At 39.7% G+C, this 17,477-nt stretch overlaps 1 protein-coding gene and 1 long non-coding RNA gene across 4 annotated transcripts in view; one reads left to right on the top strand and one right to left on the bottom strand.

Moving 5' to 3' along the window:
• Window positions 1-736: 736 nt before the first annotated feature.
• Window positions 737-16,609, bottom strand: LOC117515651. Its single transcript, XR_004562203.1, has 3 exons — window positions 16,571-16,609; window positions 15,590-15,596; window positions 737-951 (listed from the first exon to the last, which is right to left on the bottom strand). It is a non-coding gene; the product is annotated as an uncharacterized LOC117515651 (long non-coding RNA).
• LOC117515650 (potassium voltage-gated channel subfamily D member 2-like) overlaps window positions 864-17,477 on the top strand; it is a 165,361-nt gene continuing 148,747 nt past the window's right edge. For 2 of the 3 annotated variants that reach the window (XM_034176298.1, XM_034176297.1), the window contains exons 1-2: window positions 864-1,047; window positions 1,202-2,464. In XM_034176298.1, coding sequence (XP_034032189.1) covers window positions 1,019-1,047; window positions 1,202-2,464 — 1,292 coding nt within the window. In that variant the 5' untranslated portion in view covers window positions 864-1,018. The remainder of the gene's footprint in view (window positions 1,048-1,201; window positions 2,465-17,477) is intronic. The other variant, XM_034176299.1, reaches the window with a different exon arrangement.

The raw sequence follows: 17,477 nt of genomic DNA, 5'->3' as shown, positions 1-17,477 counted from the left end.
AAACTCTATCCTGTGGGAGGCAGCGGGAATGTGTTTCTCCTGCAACACATGGTTCACAGTGGACGCAGCTGCCGAGAACTCCCCCCCCCCCCCCCCCCCAAACACACACACACACACACACACACACACACACACACACACACACACACACACACACACACACACACACACACACACACACACAAGAGGTGCGGCTGTTAATGTTTGCCAAAGTCGCGAGGCACTCATCGATTATGATTATTTTGGAAAATGTCAGCAGAGGAATTGCAGAATGATTTTGATCGTTTAGGCCACCATATCATATAGAGGTGCAAGAGGACTATTGATCACATGTTGCATTCAGAAATTCTCATATATAAAACGATCGATATACCTCAAATCTATCGCAGAATCGCTACAAACTTCGTGCATTGATTTCTTTCACATTTCTGTGAAGCAGTTTTGTTTGATACGAGAAAAAAAAACTTCACGCTCGTAAAACAACTCTCATCATGATGTTAAAGACATTATATGTGTATTTTTTCACAGTGCGTGCGGAGTGCAAACTGTGTATGTTCTATAAGTCTCAGGGGTGCCGCTTATTTTGCGCCACCATTGCGCATTGGTTCTCCTCCCCTCTTTCCCAACGATGGAGCAGCAGAGGAATTTGTGGGTGCAGATAGGACCACTCCTCTCCTCCGCATGTAATTTTCTCTCCTCTCTCCGCTGCTGGCGGTGAGGAGGGAGGAGGGGGGGAGGGTGGTCTTGCAGTCGACGAGAACAGGAGTTTATTGAGAAGCTGCAACGGGCAGGAAAAACCGCATGCGTCCGAGCGCGTAAAGCGAGAGGAGAAAGGGAGAGAAAGAAAGCGAGCGAGAGAGAGAGAGAGAAAGAGGGGGAGAGAAGACGGATCACCCGCTGTCTGCTGAGAGACCGCACGGTTGTTTAACTTGTTGATGCGACATTATTCTTCTGTTGGGTTTTTTTTTTTTTTTTCTTCTCCCCCTCTTCCGTGTCGTCTGGTTGCGGTGACTGGTAGATGGTTGGCGGAATCGCAAGTATTCTCTGGTGAGAATATACAATTTAGAGAGTAGCTTTCGTTAAGGAGGGTGGAATTATTTTATTTAGGGCTGGAGGGGAAAATCCCGTTTTTAATTTTTCTCTTTTTTTCCCGGGTGGTTATCCGTTCTCGAAATCCAATTCTGCCGCAATAACTCTACAGCGTGGAGGAGAGTGATGCGCAATTCCACTCTAACTACAGCGCTTTGTTACCACGTTCTGCCGAACCTTTACGCGGTGTCTGCTGCTCTTTCTGCAGATGCGGTTCACCTGTGAGCCGTAACGCAGGGTCGGAATTAACACTCCAGGTCACCATGGCAGCAGGTGTAGCGGCGTGGCTCCCATTCGCCCGAGCGGCGGCCATAGGATGGATGCCGGTGGCGAGCACCCCGATGCCCATCCCTCCTCAAGACAAGAGGAAAGCCCAGGACGGGTTGATCATCCTTAACGTGAGTGGGACCAAGTTTCAGACGTGGCGCACCACTTTGGAGAGGTACCCGGACACTTTGCTGGGGAGCACGGAGAGAGACTTCTTCTTCCACGAGGAGACAAACGAGTACTTTTTCGATCGTGACCCAGACATCTTTAGACATATCCTCAATTTCTACCGCACGGGGAAACTGCACTATCCGCGCCAAGAGTGCATATCGGCGTACGATGAGGAGCTCGCCTTCTTCGGGATCATCCCGGAGATTATCGGGGACTGCTGCTATGAGGAGTACAAGGATCGAAGGCGCGAAAACGCGGAGAGGCTGCAAGACGACGACGAGATGGACGGCAACAATGACGTCACGCCGGTCAACCTGACGTTCCGGGAGTACCTGTGGCGCGCTTTTGAAAACCCCCACACCAGCACCTTAGCTCTGGTCTTCTACTACGTCACAGGCTTCTTCATCGCCATATCAGTGATGGCCAACGTGGTGGAGACGGTTCCCTGCGGGACTTTGCCCAATAGATCCAAGGAGATCTCCTGTGGAGATCGTTACGCGCTGGCCTTCTTTTGTTTGGACACTGCGTGCGTCATGATCTTCACCGTCGAGTATCTCCTCCGTTTGATCGCAGCCCCCAGCCGCTACAAGTTCATGAAAAGTGTGATGAGCGTCATCGACGTGGTGGCAATCATGCCTTACTACATCGGATTGGTCATGACAGACAACGACCAAGTGAGCGGCGCTTTCGTCACGCTGAGAGTCTTTCGGGTCTTTCGAATTTTCAAGTTCTCCCGGCATTCGGCGGGGCTGCGCATCCTGGGCTACACCTTGAAGAGCTGTGCCTCCGAACTGGGCTTCCTCCTCTTCTCCCTCACCATGGCCATCATCATCTTCGCCACGGTCATGTTTTACGCTGAGAAAGGCTCCACAGCCAGCAAGTTCACCAGCATCCCCGCAGCGTTTTGGTACACCATCGTCACCATGACAACACTGGGGTAAGTGCACATCTTAGAAACGGTGTAAAACCCTTTAAGAGCCCCCAGAAGGCTATAAATGACAGCCTGTAGGCGAATTATTGCTTCTGTAAAAGATACAAAATGCAATTTATTCAAGCTGATGCCAACTTATTGAATTAAATATGCGAGGTTTAATTAGCACAGATCTTTATTTGTAATTAAAATGATCTTTGCATGCGCGTCCACAGGTGTTAAGCAGGTTTAAAGGTGGAATCCTGCGCGCGTTTCACTAATTATCAACTACCCAATCACACAGGAGCAGCTCTGGCCTCGTTACTCTGTTTTGGTGAGAATCTGAGTGATGAGTCCAAGTGAACCCAAACATTCTGGCCACTCACCAGACGGCGGAGAGGCTGTGTTAAGAGCAAAGGAAGCCTCCACCTGTGTGGCACATGGATCACACACAGGCCACAGTGCAGCACAAATGTGCGGGTTCTAGCACTCAGATCACGCACGCACCTTCCCCCTCCTGCTCCCTCACTCCTTCTCCTCCTTTCGAGCCGCTTGCTGTAAATATGTGATGCCAATTTTCATGCTGGTGATCAAAGTCAGCTGTAGCCTGCTATGTGCTGATGTAGCATAAAATAATTAAATGCGGTTAAAACGATTAGATCAAATTAATTTGTATTGATGCGCGCACTCGGGCGCTCAGCGGCTCTGCATGGGTTCTTATTACCGCCGTTATTATCGCCATTATTCAGTGCGCTGCGTTCCGGGGCCGAGCGCTGTCCACGGTGCTGAAAACTTCACACTCAGCCCGTTCGCTTGCTTCTGCTTTGATACATGTTCAAATAAAGCTGCCCGGAGCTTCGACCTGCAGCTACACGGGCAAATAAATACATATGTTTTGGTGTTGTTTTGATTTAATTCAGTGGTTTATGGATGACTGGAACAAACCTGATTATTGTTAAACCCCAACCCCCCACCTCCATCACAGAGGACCGCCCCCCAAGTCACCTCTCTGTCTATCTATCTATCTATCTATCTATCTATCTATCTATCTATCTATCTATCTATCTATCTATCTATCTATCTATCTATCTATCTATCTATCTATCTATCTATCTATCTATCTATCTATCTATCTATCTATCTGTCTATCTGTCTGTCTGTCTGTCTGTCTGTCTGTCTGTCTACACAGTAAATTTTGCACAGTAAAATTTACTCTGCTGGGATAACATTTGGTCCCAGTCCAATTAGAGTTAAATATGCTCTATCACAGTTTTAAATCAACTCTACCACAGTGTAAAATCAACTCTTATTGGAGTAGAAACACTTGATTTGACAAGACGGTAGAGCTGATTTCACTCTATAATATAGTGTATTTTATTCTATTTAGACTGGGACCAAATGTTATCCTGGCAGAGCACATTTTACTCTGAAAAATTTACTGTGTACCCACCTGCCCATCTATCTATCTATCTATCTATCTATCTATCTATCTATCTATCTATCTATCTATCTATCTATCTATCTATCTATCTATCTATCTATCTATCTATCTATCTATCTATCTATCTATCTATCTATCTATCTATCTATCTATCTATCTATCTATCTATCTATCTATCTATCTATCTATCTATCTATCTATCTATCTATCTATCTATCTATCTATCTATCTATCTATCTATCTATCTATCTATCTATCTATCTTATCTATCTATCTATCTATCTATCTATCTATCTATCTATCTATCTATCTATCTATCTATCTATCTATCTATCTATCTATCTATCTATCTATCTATCTATCTATCTATCTATCTATCTATCTATCTATCTATCTATCTATCTATCTATCTATCTATCTATCTATCTATCTATCTATCTATCTATCTATCTATCTATCTATCTATCTATCTATCTATCTATCTATCTATCTATCTATCTATCTATCTATCTATCTATCTATCTATCTATCTATCTATCTATCTATCTATCTATCTATCTATCTATCTATCTATCTATCTATCTATCTATCTATCTATCTATCTATCTATCTATCTATCTATCTATCTATCTATCTATCTATCTATCTATCTATCTATCTATCTATCTATCTATCTATCTATCTATCTATCTATCTATCTATCTATCTATCTATCTATCTATCTATCTATCTATCTATCTATCTATCTATCTATCTATCTATCTATCTATCTATCTATCTATCTATCTATCTATCTATCTATCTATCTATCTATCTATCTATCTATCTATCTATATACCCACTCCTCTGTCTGTCTGTACCCACTCCTCTATTTATCCATCTCTCTATGTGTGTACCTACATACCTACATATGTCTACATATGTCTTCTGAGATCATTTTTTTGCAGTGCAAATTTTGACTTCATTGTTTCATTCATTCATTCATCTTCTACCGCTTAGTCCAATTAAGAGTCACGGGAGGCTGGAGCCTATCCCAGCAGTCATAGAGCGCGAGGTGGGGTATACCCAGGACAGGACGCCAGTCTGTCACAGGTCCACAAATAGACAAACAAACACAGACACACCCACACACACACCTACGGACCAATCCACCTAACCCGCATGTCTTTGGATGCGGGAGGAAACTGGAGCACCCAGAGGAAACCCATGCAAACACAGGGAGAACATGCAAACTGCACACAAAGGCCACGGGAATCGAACCCACAACCTTCTTGCTGTGAGGCAACAGTGCTAACCACTAATCCACCGTGCTGCCCTGACTTCATTGTTTATACGTTTAAATAATGTGGGGTGTGTTGGTACTAAGTAAAAGAAAAAATAGACATTTTGGCAACATTTACATATATTTCTAAAACATGCTTCATACAGTTAGTTTGTATAATGTAAATTGAGTATTTTTTGAAAAAAAAAAAAAGGTTTTACATTTTAACATTTTGGCAAGTTAGTAAAGATGTAGGTAAAAAATTGTTCACAGTTTAAAAAAAACAGCTGGACATAGGTTGACAAATGATTTAAAGTAAGAGTTTGATTGTAACACTGGAACTGTAACATATACTTTATTTTGACTTAAGTGAAATAGGTAAAACAAACTGGAAAAAACTTCACAAAATGAAGATAATTTGAATAGGCACTTCTGAGTAGGACGGAGGTAAAATAAAGAAATTAGAATAACTTAAACAAAATAAGCTGGCTACCAAATAACACTAAAACCTTTTAATTAAGTTAGTTCAACTTATTAACCTCGTAGAGAACAAAGCAAATCAAGTAAAAGACTTAAATGCTTTGCTCAATTTGAGTGAGTGTGACTATAAAAGTCTGATGGCATGTCCTCAGTTGTGGCTGAGTTGAAAGTCCTACAATAGATCTATGCATATTGTTATCTTAATGGAGTTTTTGTGTGTGTGAGTGTGTGTAACTTGACCAGTGCATTTTGAATATGTCATTTGTCACAGATCACTAATCTGATTTGAATGTGTATCACTTAAAGAGTAAATGAGGTGGATTGCACAATTTTTAAATATAATTTATTATTTTCAGTTTTGCTTAGAATAGCAGGATAGCAGGAGGACTGCATTTCTAAAGTCAAATTTTCATCTAGCATCTGCTCAAAGCACTTTATAGTGATGCCTCACATTTGCTTCCCCAGCCAAGGCCAAGTACTCATTTTTACAGCTTGGTGGACTGAGACAATGCAGATTAAGTGTCTTCTCCAAGGACACAGACAGGTATGGGATTAAATAGACAAACATTCCAAATCTGATTTCTTTTGAAGTTATTGTTTCTTATCTCTGCTGATGTGACTGCTAATGATAATGGTCAGGTTGGAAATGATTAGTTCTTCCAAATGATGGAGGCTGCAGTGGAGCAGTGTCCACACGGCTATAAAGGATGGAAGCTGTTATGTGATCACCCCTGTCTGGTTGTGTATAATATACTGCAAAATGTTCAAAGAACAGCTGATTAAATTTTGGTGGACATCATTGCAGTCTGTGTAAAAATATTCATGCATTTGAAAACGGTGTGAGAGTAGAGACTGGTGTGGAACTGAGGTGTAAACTCCCCATTGTGAAGTGGCAACGCACAACTGGAAGTGTGTGTCTCTCACTTTGATCTGAACTGGTTCTGCACTGCAATTTTTGTCCTTTCATTGCTCTTTTCTCTTTATGAGGAAGATTTCTTTTGATCTCTTCTGGATATTTTACTTTCATGATGTCAGAAAGGAAAATCTAACATTCTTGCCTTATGACATCACAACTTTATTGCTTGCTATAATCCAGTGTTTCCCAAACTGCCATTGCTCTGTCAGCTGACAAAAGTTGCACTACACACAGTTTCTCCACTCACATCTACAGAAGCCTATAACTCCTTCAGAGTTGTATGGGTGTTTTGTTGGCCAACATCTACTTAATGCATATTTACCACACTGTTTATATTTCTTAATAATTGATGTAAATGAAGTCAAAGACATATTTAGTGATTTAGAAATGTTCATGAATTCCTCCCCTGACTTGCCTAAAGAAAAACGGACTGAAATTTTAATTATAATTTGTATTTATAAAAATGGTATTTAGTTTGTCCAGTTACTTATGGGTTCTGAAACTGGAGGGACTGTGTATAAAATTGGCATAAATTCCTAAATCATCAATGCGATATTTTTGTTAAACCCTAAAAGCTAAAAATGCATGACTTTCCAATTACTTATGAGCCTGATTGTATCAAAAAATAGAACTGTTGGATTTGGTATTATAAAAAAATAGTTCAACGTGAGTGCAGGTAACAATATGTAGCAATGGAAGCAAAGCAGAAAAAAATGTCACATAGTACCAATGACAGGTCTGGATTGGTCAAGATCTCCAAAGACCAACGACCATAATAATGTGAACGAACATTCAGATACTAGTCACTTCCACACTTGAAGGTCTATGAAACAGAAAAGAAAATCCAGTCTTGAAACAAACTAGAATAAGGGCATTTCAGCTTGTTATGTGAACGTAGCCACAATGCATCCAGCACGAAATACTTGTCAGAATATAGACAGCATTTTTGTCTGTATTGCTGTCCTCTGGCAAGCAGCAGTGATGTGTTACTGAGTTAGTGGATTATCTGTCTTCTTAATGGCAAACAAAGCTTTGCTCGCATCCACTCAATACCAGTCGAACTACCGCTCACCCTCAAAATGACCAATGAGAGCGTAATTAGTAATGTGCACAACCGTGGGGTTTGAAGCAACTATCCGCCGACATGATCCATCATTTGCTTTTCTCTCCTCTTCTGAGTCAAAGCGGTGAAAAAGGATGAGTTGTGAAAGAGCGCACATTATTTATCTTTGAGGATCAGGAAAGACATTGGTGCTTTCAGCTCAAAATCTTTTCTTTGCTGGTTGAGATTGATTTGAGAAAGATGTTCTGCGACAGCACTGAAACATCCTTGGTAATGGAAACATTTGTGTCACTTCATTGTAAAGTATGACAGCCTCAATGACAGATGAGCGACCTGAACTGAAATCTTGTACTGGTGCAGAATACCACGTGGTGGACTACCAATGGAGACACCAAAACAAGCTGTGTGCAAAGATCCATCACTGTCTTGAGGTGTGCTTTCAAAAAAAAAAAAAACTCAAAAGCCCGCACAGTAGGCTGTCAGTGTTTGGTGAGTACACTCTCCTAGTTACCTTCAGATGCCAATCTGATCATAGGAAATGAGGTTTACTATTGGTTTGTCTCAAAGTACAACATGCATAGAAATCAATCCATATCTAGCAAATATTTATTTATGTCAGGTCAGACGACAGCGCTTTAAAAAGTAGCTGGGGTGCGACTGACCTTGACACCTTTAAAATGATATGATTTCACCCTGATAGGCGTCGATGCTTTGCATGATGTTTTTCCACTACATATATTTTCAATTTCCCCTCGCTCACACCCTGTGGAAGTGAAGACAGCGGTGTGCGTCCTCTCCCCTGCTGATGGCCCATTGATTGTGCTTAAGCAGACGTGCAGACACTGGGAGAAGCACGGGCTCCTGTTCAGAGGCACTTGGCAGGCAGCCTGAATGAAAGGGAAGGGTGCCTGGAGACCAGCGGAGAATCAATAGCACTGTGCAGCTGTGTGTCACGCCTATGTGTGTCTACTCCTCCGTGCCACCAAACACAGTACAAGACCCACTTATCCCTCCTTATTTATTGAGCTTAATCTCTCTGTGGCTGCACCTCGTATAACCAACAAAGAAGGATCCTCCTCTGTGATAACGCAAAGATCTCACCAGCTTTGGTAATTGAGCTGCTGGTTTTAAAATATGAGATCGTTATCAACAGCATTATGTTTTGCAATATCTTCGAAATGCACGGTCACAGGTCTCCGAGTGTGATTTTGCGAGTTGATTTAATAAAGTCTGGCCAAGATAGCGATACATTTGAGTATAAACATAGCACTGCACTTTGTTAGGATGAACTCCAGGGTTTTCTGGCTCTTATGATCTGTGGCGATGATGCACACAGTCAGGGTGAATTAGCTGCAGAGGGAGTTTTTGGCGCTTCACGTCTTTTTAAGTGATTTAAGGTGTAATGGGGTGCACTGCTGAGAGCAGCTGTGAGAATGGTAGAAGTCAAACGAAGCACACAAGGGAAGATGAATGAGAGTGGACGGGGTTATTGTGGCACAGCAGAGTGCGCAAACAGGTATCAGCTTCTGTAGACATCACAGGATCTGCCTTCAATCTATCCCACTTTCAGGTCATTGTCAACATCCACCTTTCACACAGTAATACAAGAAAAAGGCTGAGAAAACCTAAAACTTTCTGATGCACAGATTGAATTTTGCTTATAGCTTGGCCAACGTTTACTGAAAGTGATAGGTAAAGTTAATCTACTTAAAACTGCTGGTCATATAAATTCATACTCCCGTCATACATGTACTTACCATATTGTACTGCCAATAAAACATCTCCAATTATAAGATAACCCTCTTTTTTTTCAATGCGTATTTTTGGAAAATATGTTTTGAAGATCAAATCTTTTGTTTTAAAAAGAAAATATGCTTATTTGAAAATAATGCTAATAAAAGCACACTGAGAGAGGAAAAAAATCAGGCCAGATTATATAAAGCAGTTGTGCGATATAGTGGCACAATAAACAGTGCAAACTCGCCTACCTTGGATGATCAGATCATCATGCCATCAGTCAATTCTCCACAGGTGGACCTTTCTGAGTGAGCATACCACTTGTGTAATGAAGATATGTGACATATTCCAAGGACATTTCAGACAGGTAAATGCCACAGTAGCCCTAAGATGCTCTTATAAAGGGATGCTGATAGTAACAATTGAAATTTTAAAATACTTAAAAATATATTTTACTTTACTGAGGCTGAGAAATAAATAGAAATAGAACTTCCTGTTAAGGGGGTCCAGTCGAAAAAAAAATGTTTGGGTGCAAAATGCAGAGAATGTGCCATTTCAGTTTTTCATGATCTGACACAAAAGAAAAGCTGAATTAAAATGCAGCACAGTGTGGTGTGATTCTGCTGTTTTCTTCATAAATCTCTTTTGATGTAGGCTGAACAAAGAAAATAATAGCTCCATTGTTGATATATTGTGGGAAACAACAAAAGCAGATTAGTGTGTGTGTGTGTGTGCGTGCGTGCGTGCGTGCGTGCGTGCGTGCATGCGTGCGTGCGTGTGTGTCTCAAAATGCCCAGTCAGGAATGAATGTAATGGGAGAGAAGAAACACAAGGGCTTCTGGGAGGACATTGAATAACTGTGATTTATTGTGTTATCTGTGCATGCTATATAGCGGCTCTTGCATTGATATTGTCCAAATTGTGTAGCTAAATGCCTGTGGTGTTAAAATGTGTCAATGGTACAGAAAACCATGACATTCACAGTGTAGAGGGATGCCCTTGCCTTTGACAGGTACTTGGCACCACCTATTGTGGCAGATGTATGAAATGTTATACAAATAATGAATGTATGAGTTCAATGGTATTTAGAACTCAGCTTTGCCTTGTTGAATGGTATGTTCCAGCTTTCACCTCATGAAATATTACTTCCATTGAAAGAATGAAAAAACATTCATTATTTGTTTTACATAACGGCTAAAATAGATCCTTGTCATTTGATATTTTATTCATTTATAAACAACAAAAAAGGGACTTACATTTTGGTGTTCCACTGCTGCTAAAGTCCTACACATACTTTAAATAGGAGCCCAAAATTGTGAAGATGTAGTCCGTGATGCTGTGCATTGACTTTGTGTACTTAAAAAAAAAAAAAAAAAAGACTGTGTAGTTCCTCAGTCCAGCAAAAAATCACATCAGCTTTTCATACTAACAGCTCTTCATGCCTCCAGATGGCTTACAGCAGAGTGGATTTGTTTTTTTTTTGTGTGTGTTAGAAGAATTAGCACTGTCAATTAGCTCCTTCAAATCATAATCCGTCAGCAAAACAAACTCTGCTATCTTTAGCTCAAGGCTGCCCCCGGTAGTGTGAGCTCATGAGGTGGTTGGGGTGTGCAATAGCACATTTCATATAGCACCAAAATTGCACGCTAAAAAGAACTATTGCACAGTCAATGAAACACAACGCCAAATAATAAGAATAATCCATGTCATGTGACATACAAAAAAACAATCAAATTACAAGGATCCACTCAGCCGTTATATGAAAAAAGTCTAGTCTGTGATTATAAGATGACCCCATATTTTTCAGAAGTGTTATCAAGAGAAATTATAATTGATATTATATATGGGTCAATTAGGGAATAACTCTGTTGTGTCTGATGATTTGCTAATGTTCATGCTGGTTATATGGTCGCAAATTGAGCTTTATCGATGACGTGTAAGCGGAGCCGGTTAAACGGCTATTTGCAACCGTATAACTGCATGAACATCCGCAAATCATCAGATACAAGGGGGTTATTTCCATTCTAATTCAATTCCATTGTTTGCACGGTTTATTTTTCTGTAGGTAATTCCGTCCACTAGACTTAATGTCAAGCCAAGGCAGCGTCGCTCCAGTAGCTGTCAGGGTGTGGAGCAATCCATCAAATGTGAAACAGTAATTTTGTATCAGAATCCACGTCAGCACTTTCATATGGTATCTTAAATTCACCCATTTTGGCGTCGTCGTCGTCATGCGACTTTCTCTCACTCTCAGCTAACAGTGCTAACAGCTAGCAGCGCGCAGCCAGTGTTCTGTCGAATTGTGCGTTTCGTCGCATAAACTGACAGTTCCGCGTCCCAACAGTATTGAGCATACGTGTGCATGCGCAGTTGCATGGAGGACAGGAATGACATCTCGTCAGAACACCGGTCAGGGCGTGAAGTAGTACATCCACATGTGAAACGGTTGAATATTTTGCCACTGTTACCCCAATATTATACGGTCTGAAATCTCACATGATTAACCAATCAGATTCCCGGAAAAAATGCAATTGGATTAGAATATTGTGTATTTATTGAAACTTAAAATCAGTGGTGGTCCATATTCTTGGGAGAACTGCACTTCGCATGAAACTTTTCCCCATTCTATCCTTGTCTGATTTTTTTTTTTTCAGCTTGGTACTCTGAAAATTTGGGATTCAGTGTCTTACACAATGACACTATGGCATATAAGAGTATGTAGTCAGGTACTGAACCACCATCTCAAGCCATAGTTGCTAAACAGGTTCTTTTCCCCAGTTTGCTTTTCCATTTGAGTTTATCTCACTGTTTCCACTTCTGCTTTATTTAGGAAATAATTACTTCTGCCAAGGTGTTTATGGCCTCATTTGTTTGTTTGTTTTGTTTCTTTGTAGCACAACCCTAAAACGGTTATGAACAAATTTCAGTAAATTTGGTGGAGAGGTCAGCCTTGGATCAAGATGTGGATCCAGAATCACTGCTAATTATTATCTTAATAATCTTAATAATTTCTCTCATTGATTTTTGTGCCTAATAAAAGATAAGATAAGTCATGACTTTAGCTACACCTCTAATAAAGGATCTGTTTTTAGGACAGGAAATGCATGCAACTCATACAAAATAAAATGCTTATCAGTCATAACCCAAAAAGTGTTCATTCCCTAGGTACTATAGTGTGATTTTGTTTTTCTGTAATGTGCCCTGTCAGTGTAGTAACATATTTCAATTCAGTAACTGTACTGAATAATCTTCAAATATACTTACTATAAGGTGTATTAGAAGATTATTCTGCCAACATGTGTGATGGGGAGGAGGAGTAACAGGATGACAGAGGTCTGGAATGAGAGGAACAGTAGTAGCCAGTAAACCAGTACTGATCAGTATGTCTGGCATTTATATTTATATTTGTGTATTCATATATATATTTGCAAACTGTTTTCTGTTTTTGTTTTTTTACTTTTACTTTAATACTCGGTGTGCTTCTTACCCTGTGTGCTGCTATATAATGCTGCTGGAACCTCAATTTCCCTGAGGGAGTCTTCCCAAGGGATGAGTGAAATTCTACCTAATCTAATGTAATCTAATCTAATCTATGCATATTCATTTCCATGCATTCTGTTGCAAAACAAAGATCATTGCTTGAACAATTAGAGCTGAGGATTGCAAAGTTTAAGTCAAATATTTGTTCCCTCCAGTGTTGGCAAACATTGAAGGTATGAACGGTCTGTTCAAATTCTATTTATATAAGTAGCCACTTATTTGTGTCATTAGCCTCAAGCGCATATAATCAACATATAAACACTGTTCGGCAGATTACTAAAGGTGGTTCCACTTAAGATATATTTTGCTGCTACTGTTACTCTGTGTGCTTTTTGCTTCTATTCTGACTCTTCAGCATTAATTTCCTATTTTATTCTATTCATGTGTAATATTTATGCCATTGTCCTTTTAGAACACATACTTTGTTATTGGAGTAAAGATGTACCTTATCTTAAAATTCAGTAACTCAACTCTTCTTCATTCAAAGGGGATTATTAAACAAAGATACTCTAAAACACATTCAGTGAAAACTTATCATTTGTTCGTTTGCTCTATTAATTCCAGTGGTAAATACAGTTAACAGTTCACAACAGTTCCTATAAACAAAGTCATGATTTGTTTATTTGGCATTGACAGTATGTCAAATATACTGCAATCTGTCAGTTCCTCACTAAATTTCACAGTGTTCAGAGCTGTAAAATGGTTCAAAGATCGATTTCCTCTCATGTTTCAGGTCCACGCTTCCTTTCAGTCAATCTCTTTCAGTACAGCTCCGTGTCAAGTAGGCAGTTTTCTAAAATTGAGTGACCATGCTGGATGGAGACTAGTGAGGAAAGCCACCAAGACACACAGACTACTTGAAAGGAGTTCTAGGCTTCTGTGATTATTGTGCACAGTGCAACTTTTGTCTGTTGCATCACAGCTTCATGATGAAATGGTATAGTTTAACAGTTTCTTTAAAAGAAAACTTGCAAAATTTCAGCTGTAGTTTGCCAGGAGGACTACAATTTGTTTCCTTGTTTTACAATCCTTTTCTACTGAACTCCAACATGAAGCTGTGAATGGGGATGCAACAGGTAAATGTTGCATCATTCCCAGTTATTCCAGTGACATCCCTATAGGTCTGTCAGCGCTGGCATGGTATCTTGGTGGGTTCCCTCACTAGTGTCCACTCACTCTTTCAGAACTGCCTACTTGACACAGATTTACCATGCCATTTGTATTTCTGAAGTCCAAGACATATTCAGTGATTTAGAAATGTTCAAGTATCAATCCCCTGACTTGTTTCAATAAAAGTGGATGTAAAAGCAATGATTTAAACCCTATATTAGAATAAACTACACCCTGTCCAACTTTTTTGGAATGTGTTGCAGGTCTTAAATGCAGAAATGGATGTATATTAACAAATGAAATTAAGTTGACTACACAAAACATGAAATATTTTGAGTTCATGTTGTCGACAATGACATAGAAGACAAAGAACATGCACGCATCACTGCATTTTTTAATTTCATTTTACTTATCATCCCATCTTTTTTTCCATTTGAGGTTGTATAGTTTTTATTTACTTATTTATTTTAATTAGATCTGTTTTGAATTCTTTTGTTGTTTTTTATGTTCTTTTTTTCTGCATTGTATTTTTATTTTATTTTAACCAATTCTCTGTTAATGTTTGAATGGCCTAACCAGTAGGTCACCCCTCTGAGTCTGGTCTGCCTGAGGTTTCTTCCTCAAAAAATGCCAGATGGAGTTTTTTCCTGACCACAATCGTTGATGTGCTTGCTGAAGGTTAGATCATACCCATGTGAAGGTCTCTGAGGTGACTTTGTTGTGATCTTGAGCTATATACATAAATTGAACTGAATTGTATTTGTTGGAATGGGCTCTCTCCCCACTAGAAAACCTTAACTGGTAGGAATGGATGAATAAATGTCAACTCACCACTACAATAATCAGACTCCTACCTCTGGAGCTGCTATGGACTCTCACTGAGTGACTCCCAGAGGGCAAGTGACATTGATCAAATGTTGATCCATGTTAAAAACTGACAAATCAATGTAGAAAATACTGGATTTGAAAACTGGATGGACTAAGGTTGGATGAATGTGGATATTCAGCATAGATATTCAATATAATATTCCGCTTATTATCATAAATGTTAAACTCAAGTAACACATCAACTGCTTTGTGTAAATAAATAAATACACTTTCTTAGGTTTCTGACAGAAATTAAAATTAGATCAAAATACAGTTCAGGAATTTAACCACATTTCAGTGTCGTATCAGCGTCATATTCTGATGCTACAACATTGGGAGATCATTACATTGGAGTGACACTGATATCATTTTGATTGAAGTCATAATGTAATACAACCAAAAAACAATGTTGCCCACTGTGACTCCAGTGGTAGAACATGTTGCCTATCAACATAAAGGTTGATGGTTTGATCCCTTGACTACTCCTGTCAAAGTATACTAGAGCGAGACACTGAACCCCAAACTGCTTCCAAGTTATGCAGTAAAAAAATTAAAAAAAAAGGCTACAGTGTGAGGAAATGCTTATAAAAAAACATGCAGCACCATCATACTTAGTTTTCATCTTTGACAATATGAACAAATGAGTTGAACAAACTAATATTTTAAGTTTTCTGCAGTTGCACCTGTAAAAAAAATAAATGCCTCTTGAAGAGGAAAAACCCATATATAAGTCACACCTGTTTTCTGTGTTATCAGCTCTTTAATTTGAGGTTTTGTGCATTGTTGTAGTGTACTTTTCATTATTGGTATTTATTTTTTATTATCAGTTTATTTTGTTTAGTGATTTGATTCCTGGGAGACTCCTATGTAATTAGTCATTATTATTATTATTACTATTATTATTATTACTTAATGTGTGCTTTGGTATATAAATTGCACTGGAGTATAAGTTGCCTCCCAAACTAGTAAAAAAAAAAAAAATGTGGCTTATATTCTGTAAAATACTTTACAGTACATGGTACTTGAGATTGTCCGTTTGAATAACACATATGCACGGGTCCAATTAAGGTCTTTAAACAGAGTCAGTTCATGTAGTGTGTGTGTAGCTGGTGGCCTTAACAAAGGCTTTCTTTTGTCACAGTGCAATTTGAGCTCCCACAAAGTCAGTGTTCAGAGGAATGTTTATTCTAATTACCAATTTGCTGTTCTTTGTCATATGGTGCCGTAAACGCTGGCGAACATTGTAATCACTCATCGCATGCAGAATTTATCACCATGTTGCTCATCTGTGCTGCAGGTCCACCCACTGAATCCGACTGGAAAGGCTCAAGGAGTGAGCTCTATAAACCTCTCAGAATGAGGATTTATAAGTCAGAGGAGGCGAGGTTAACATACACAAGGTTCACTGCAGGCCCCATAAACCACCAACAGTAGGAACATTAACATGCTTGCCAGTTTTGACACCTCAACCCTATGGCAGTCAAAGCCAACATGCAAATCATTGCTTTCATGATTAGATTTGGTGCAGAGCGATGCTTTCTCCAATGCAAACCCTTCCACTGCATGTCAAACTGATTTAAAAAATACAGGAACAATCTCAGGGGCCTTTTACTGTATCTGCACCGGAGAGATAGCAAATGTATTCTTGATGATATAGTTCTCATGTGGTTTGGATAAGTTACAGTGCCTCTGGCAGCCAATGCAGAGCATCTTCTCACTTTCTCTCTCTCTCTCTCTCTTTAACAGAGCAGGACAGCCAGTGAGAACATTTGGTGCATTTGATTATGGACTGCAAGGAGTGTAATTTTTGTGCTGAGCAGAATAAATTACACCATTTGGCATTGTGTATGTTGTGCACATTATGGAAATCAACAACCTATTATATGAGTGATGAGATATATTGCTGTGTGAAGTATAGGTGGCAGAGATGTGTGATCCAGGGGTTTTATTGTGGGGATGAGACGTGGCGCTAACACGAAGCTGCTGGAACGATTTTGAAGTGGCAGCTGATTTAAAGGGGTTGTATTGTTCTAAATTGTTTTTATTTACCTTTTACAGACAGTTGGTGCTTTATGTTAACCATTTGTGAAGTCCCACAATCATATGAGTCTGCATGCAGAAATTCCTCCGTCAAAGTATGCTTGAGCGAGACACTCAACCCAAAAATGCTTGTTTAAGACTTTTGTGATGTGTGTAATGGAAATCTATATTTGCACTCTTGTTGCACTTATGAGACATGTCACTGAGTTGCTGAGCTCTCTGTGTGACAGACCCACACACTTAGTGGCAGAGACAATAGATGGGGTGTAGAATAAAGTGACTTACTATTTAAAGCAACAGGACACTTCTTAAGGCCAGTTTTTTTACTTCTCCACTGCTGCACCTCGGTGTTGTCTTCATCCAGTGGTGGCTCCAGAGAGTTTTTCTTGTGGTTTGTTTGTTTGTTTGTTTGTTTGTTCATGTTGGATCCAAGAAGAGGCAGGATTATTTCCTAAACTATGCAAGGGATACTCCTCATCATAGTCTCTCAAAGTAACTGCTCGTACCCAAGGATTGTCCAAAGAGACCTAGCATCAAAGACACCCAGTTGTCACTTTCGGGCAGTAGTGGGCACAGTTCCGCTAA

This window comes from Thalassophryne amazonica, chromosome 8 (genome assembly GCF_902500255.1).
Source record: "Thalassophryne amazonica chromosome 8, fThaAma1.1, whole genome shotgun sequence".
Taxonomy (NCBI): domain Eukaryota; kingdom Metazoa; phylum Chordata; class Actinopteri; order Batrachoidiformes; family Batrachoididae; genus Thalassophryne; species Thalassophryne amazonica.
This window is presented reverse-complemented; position numbering and strand designations above follow the sequence as displayed.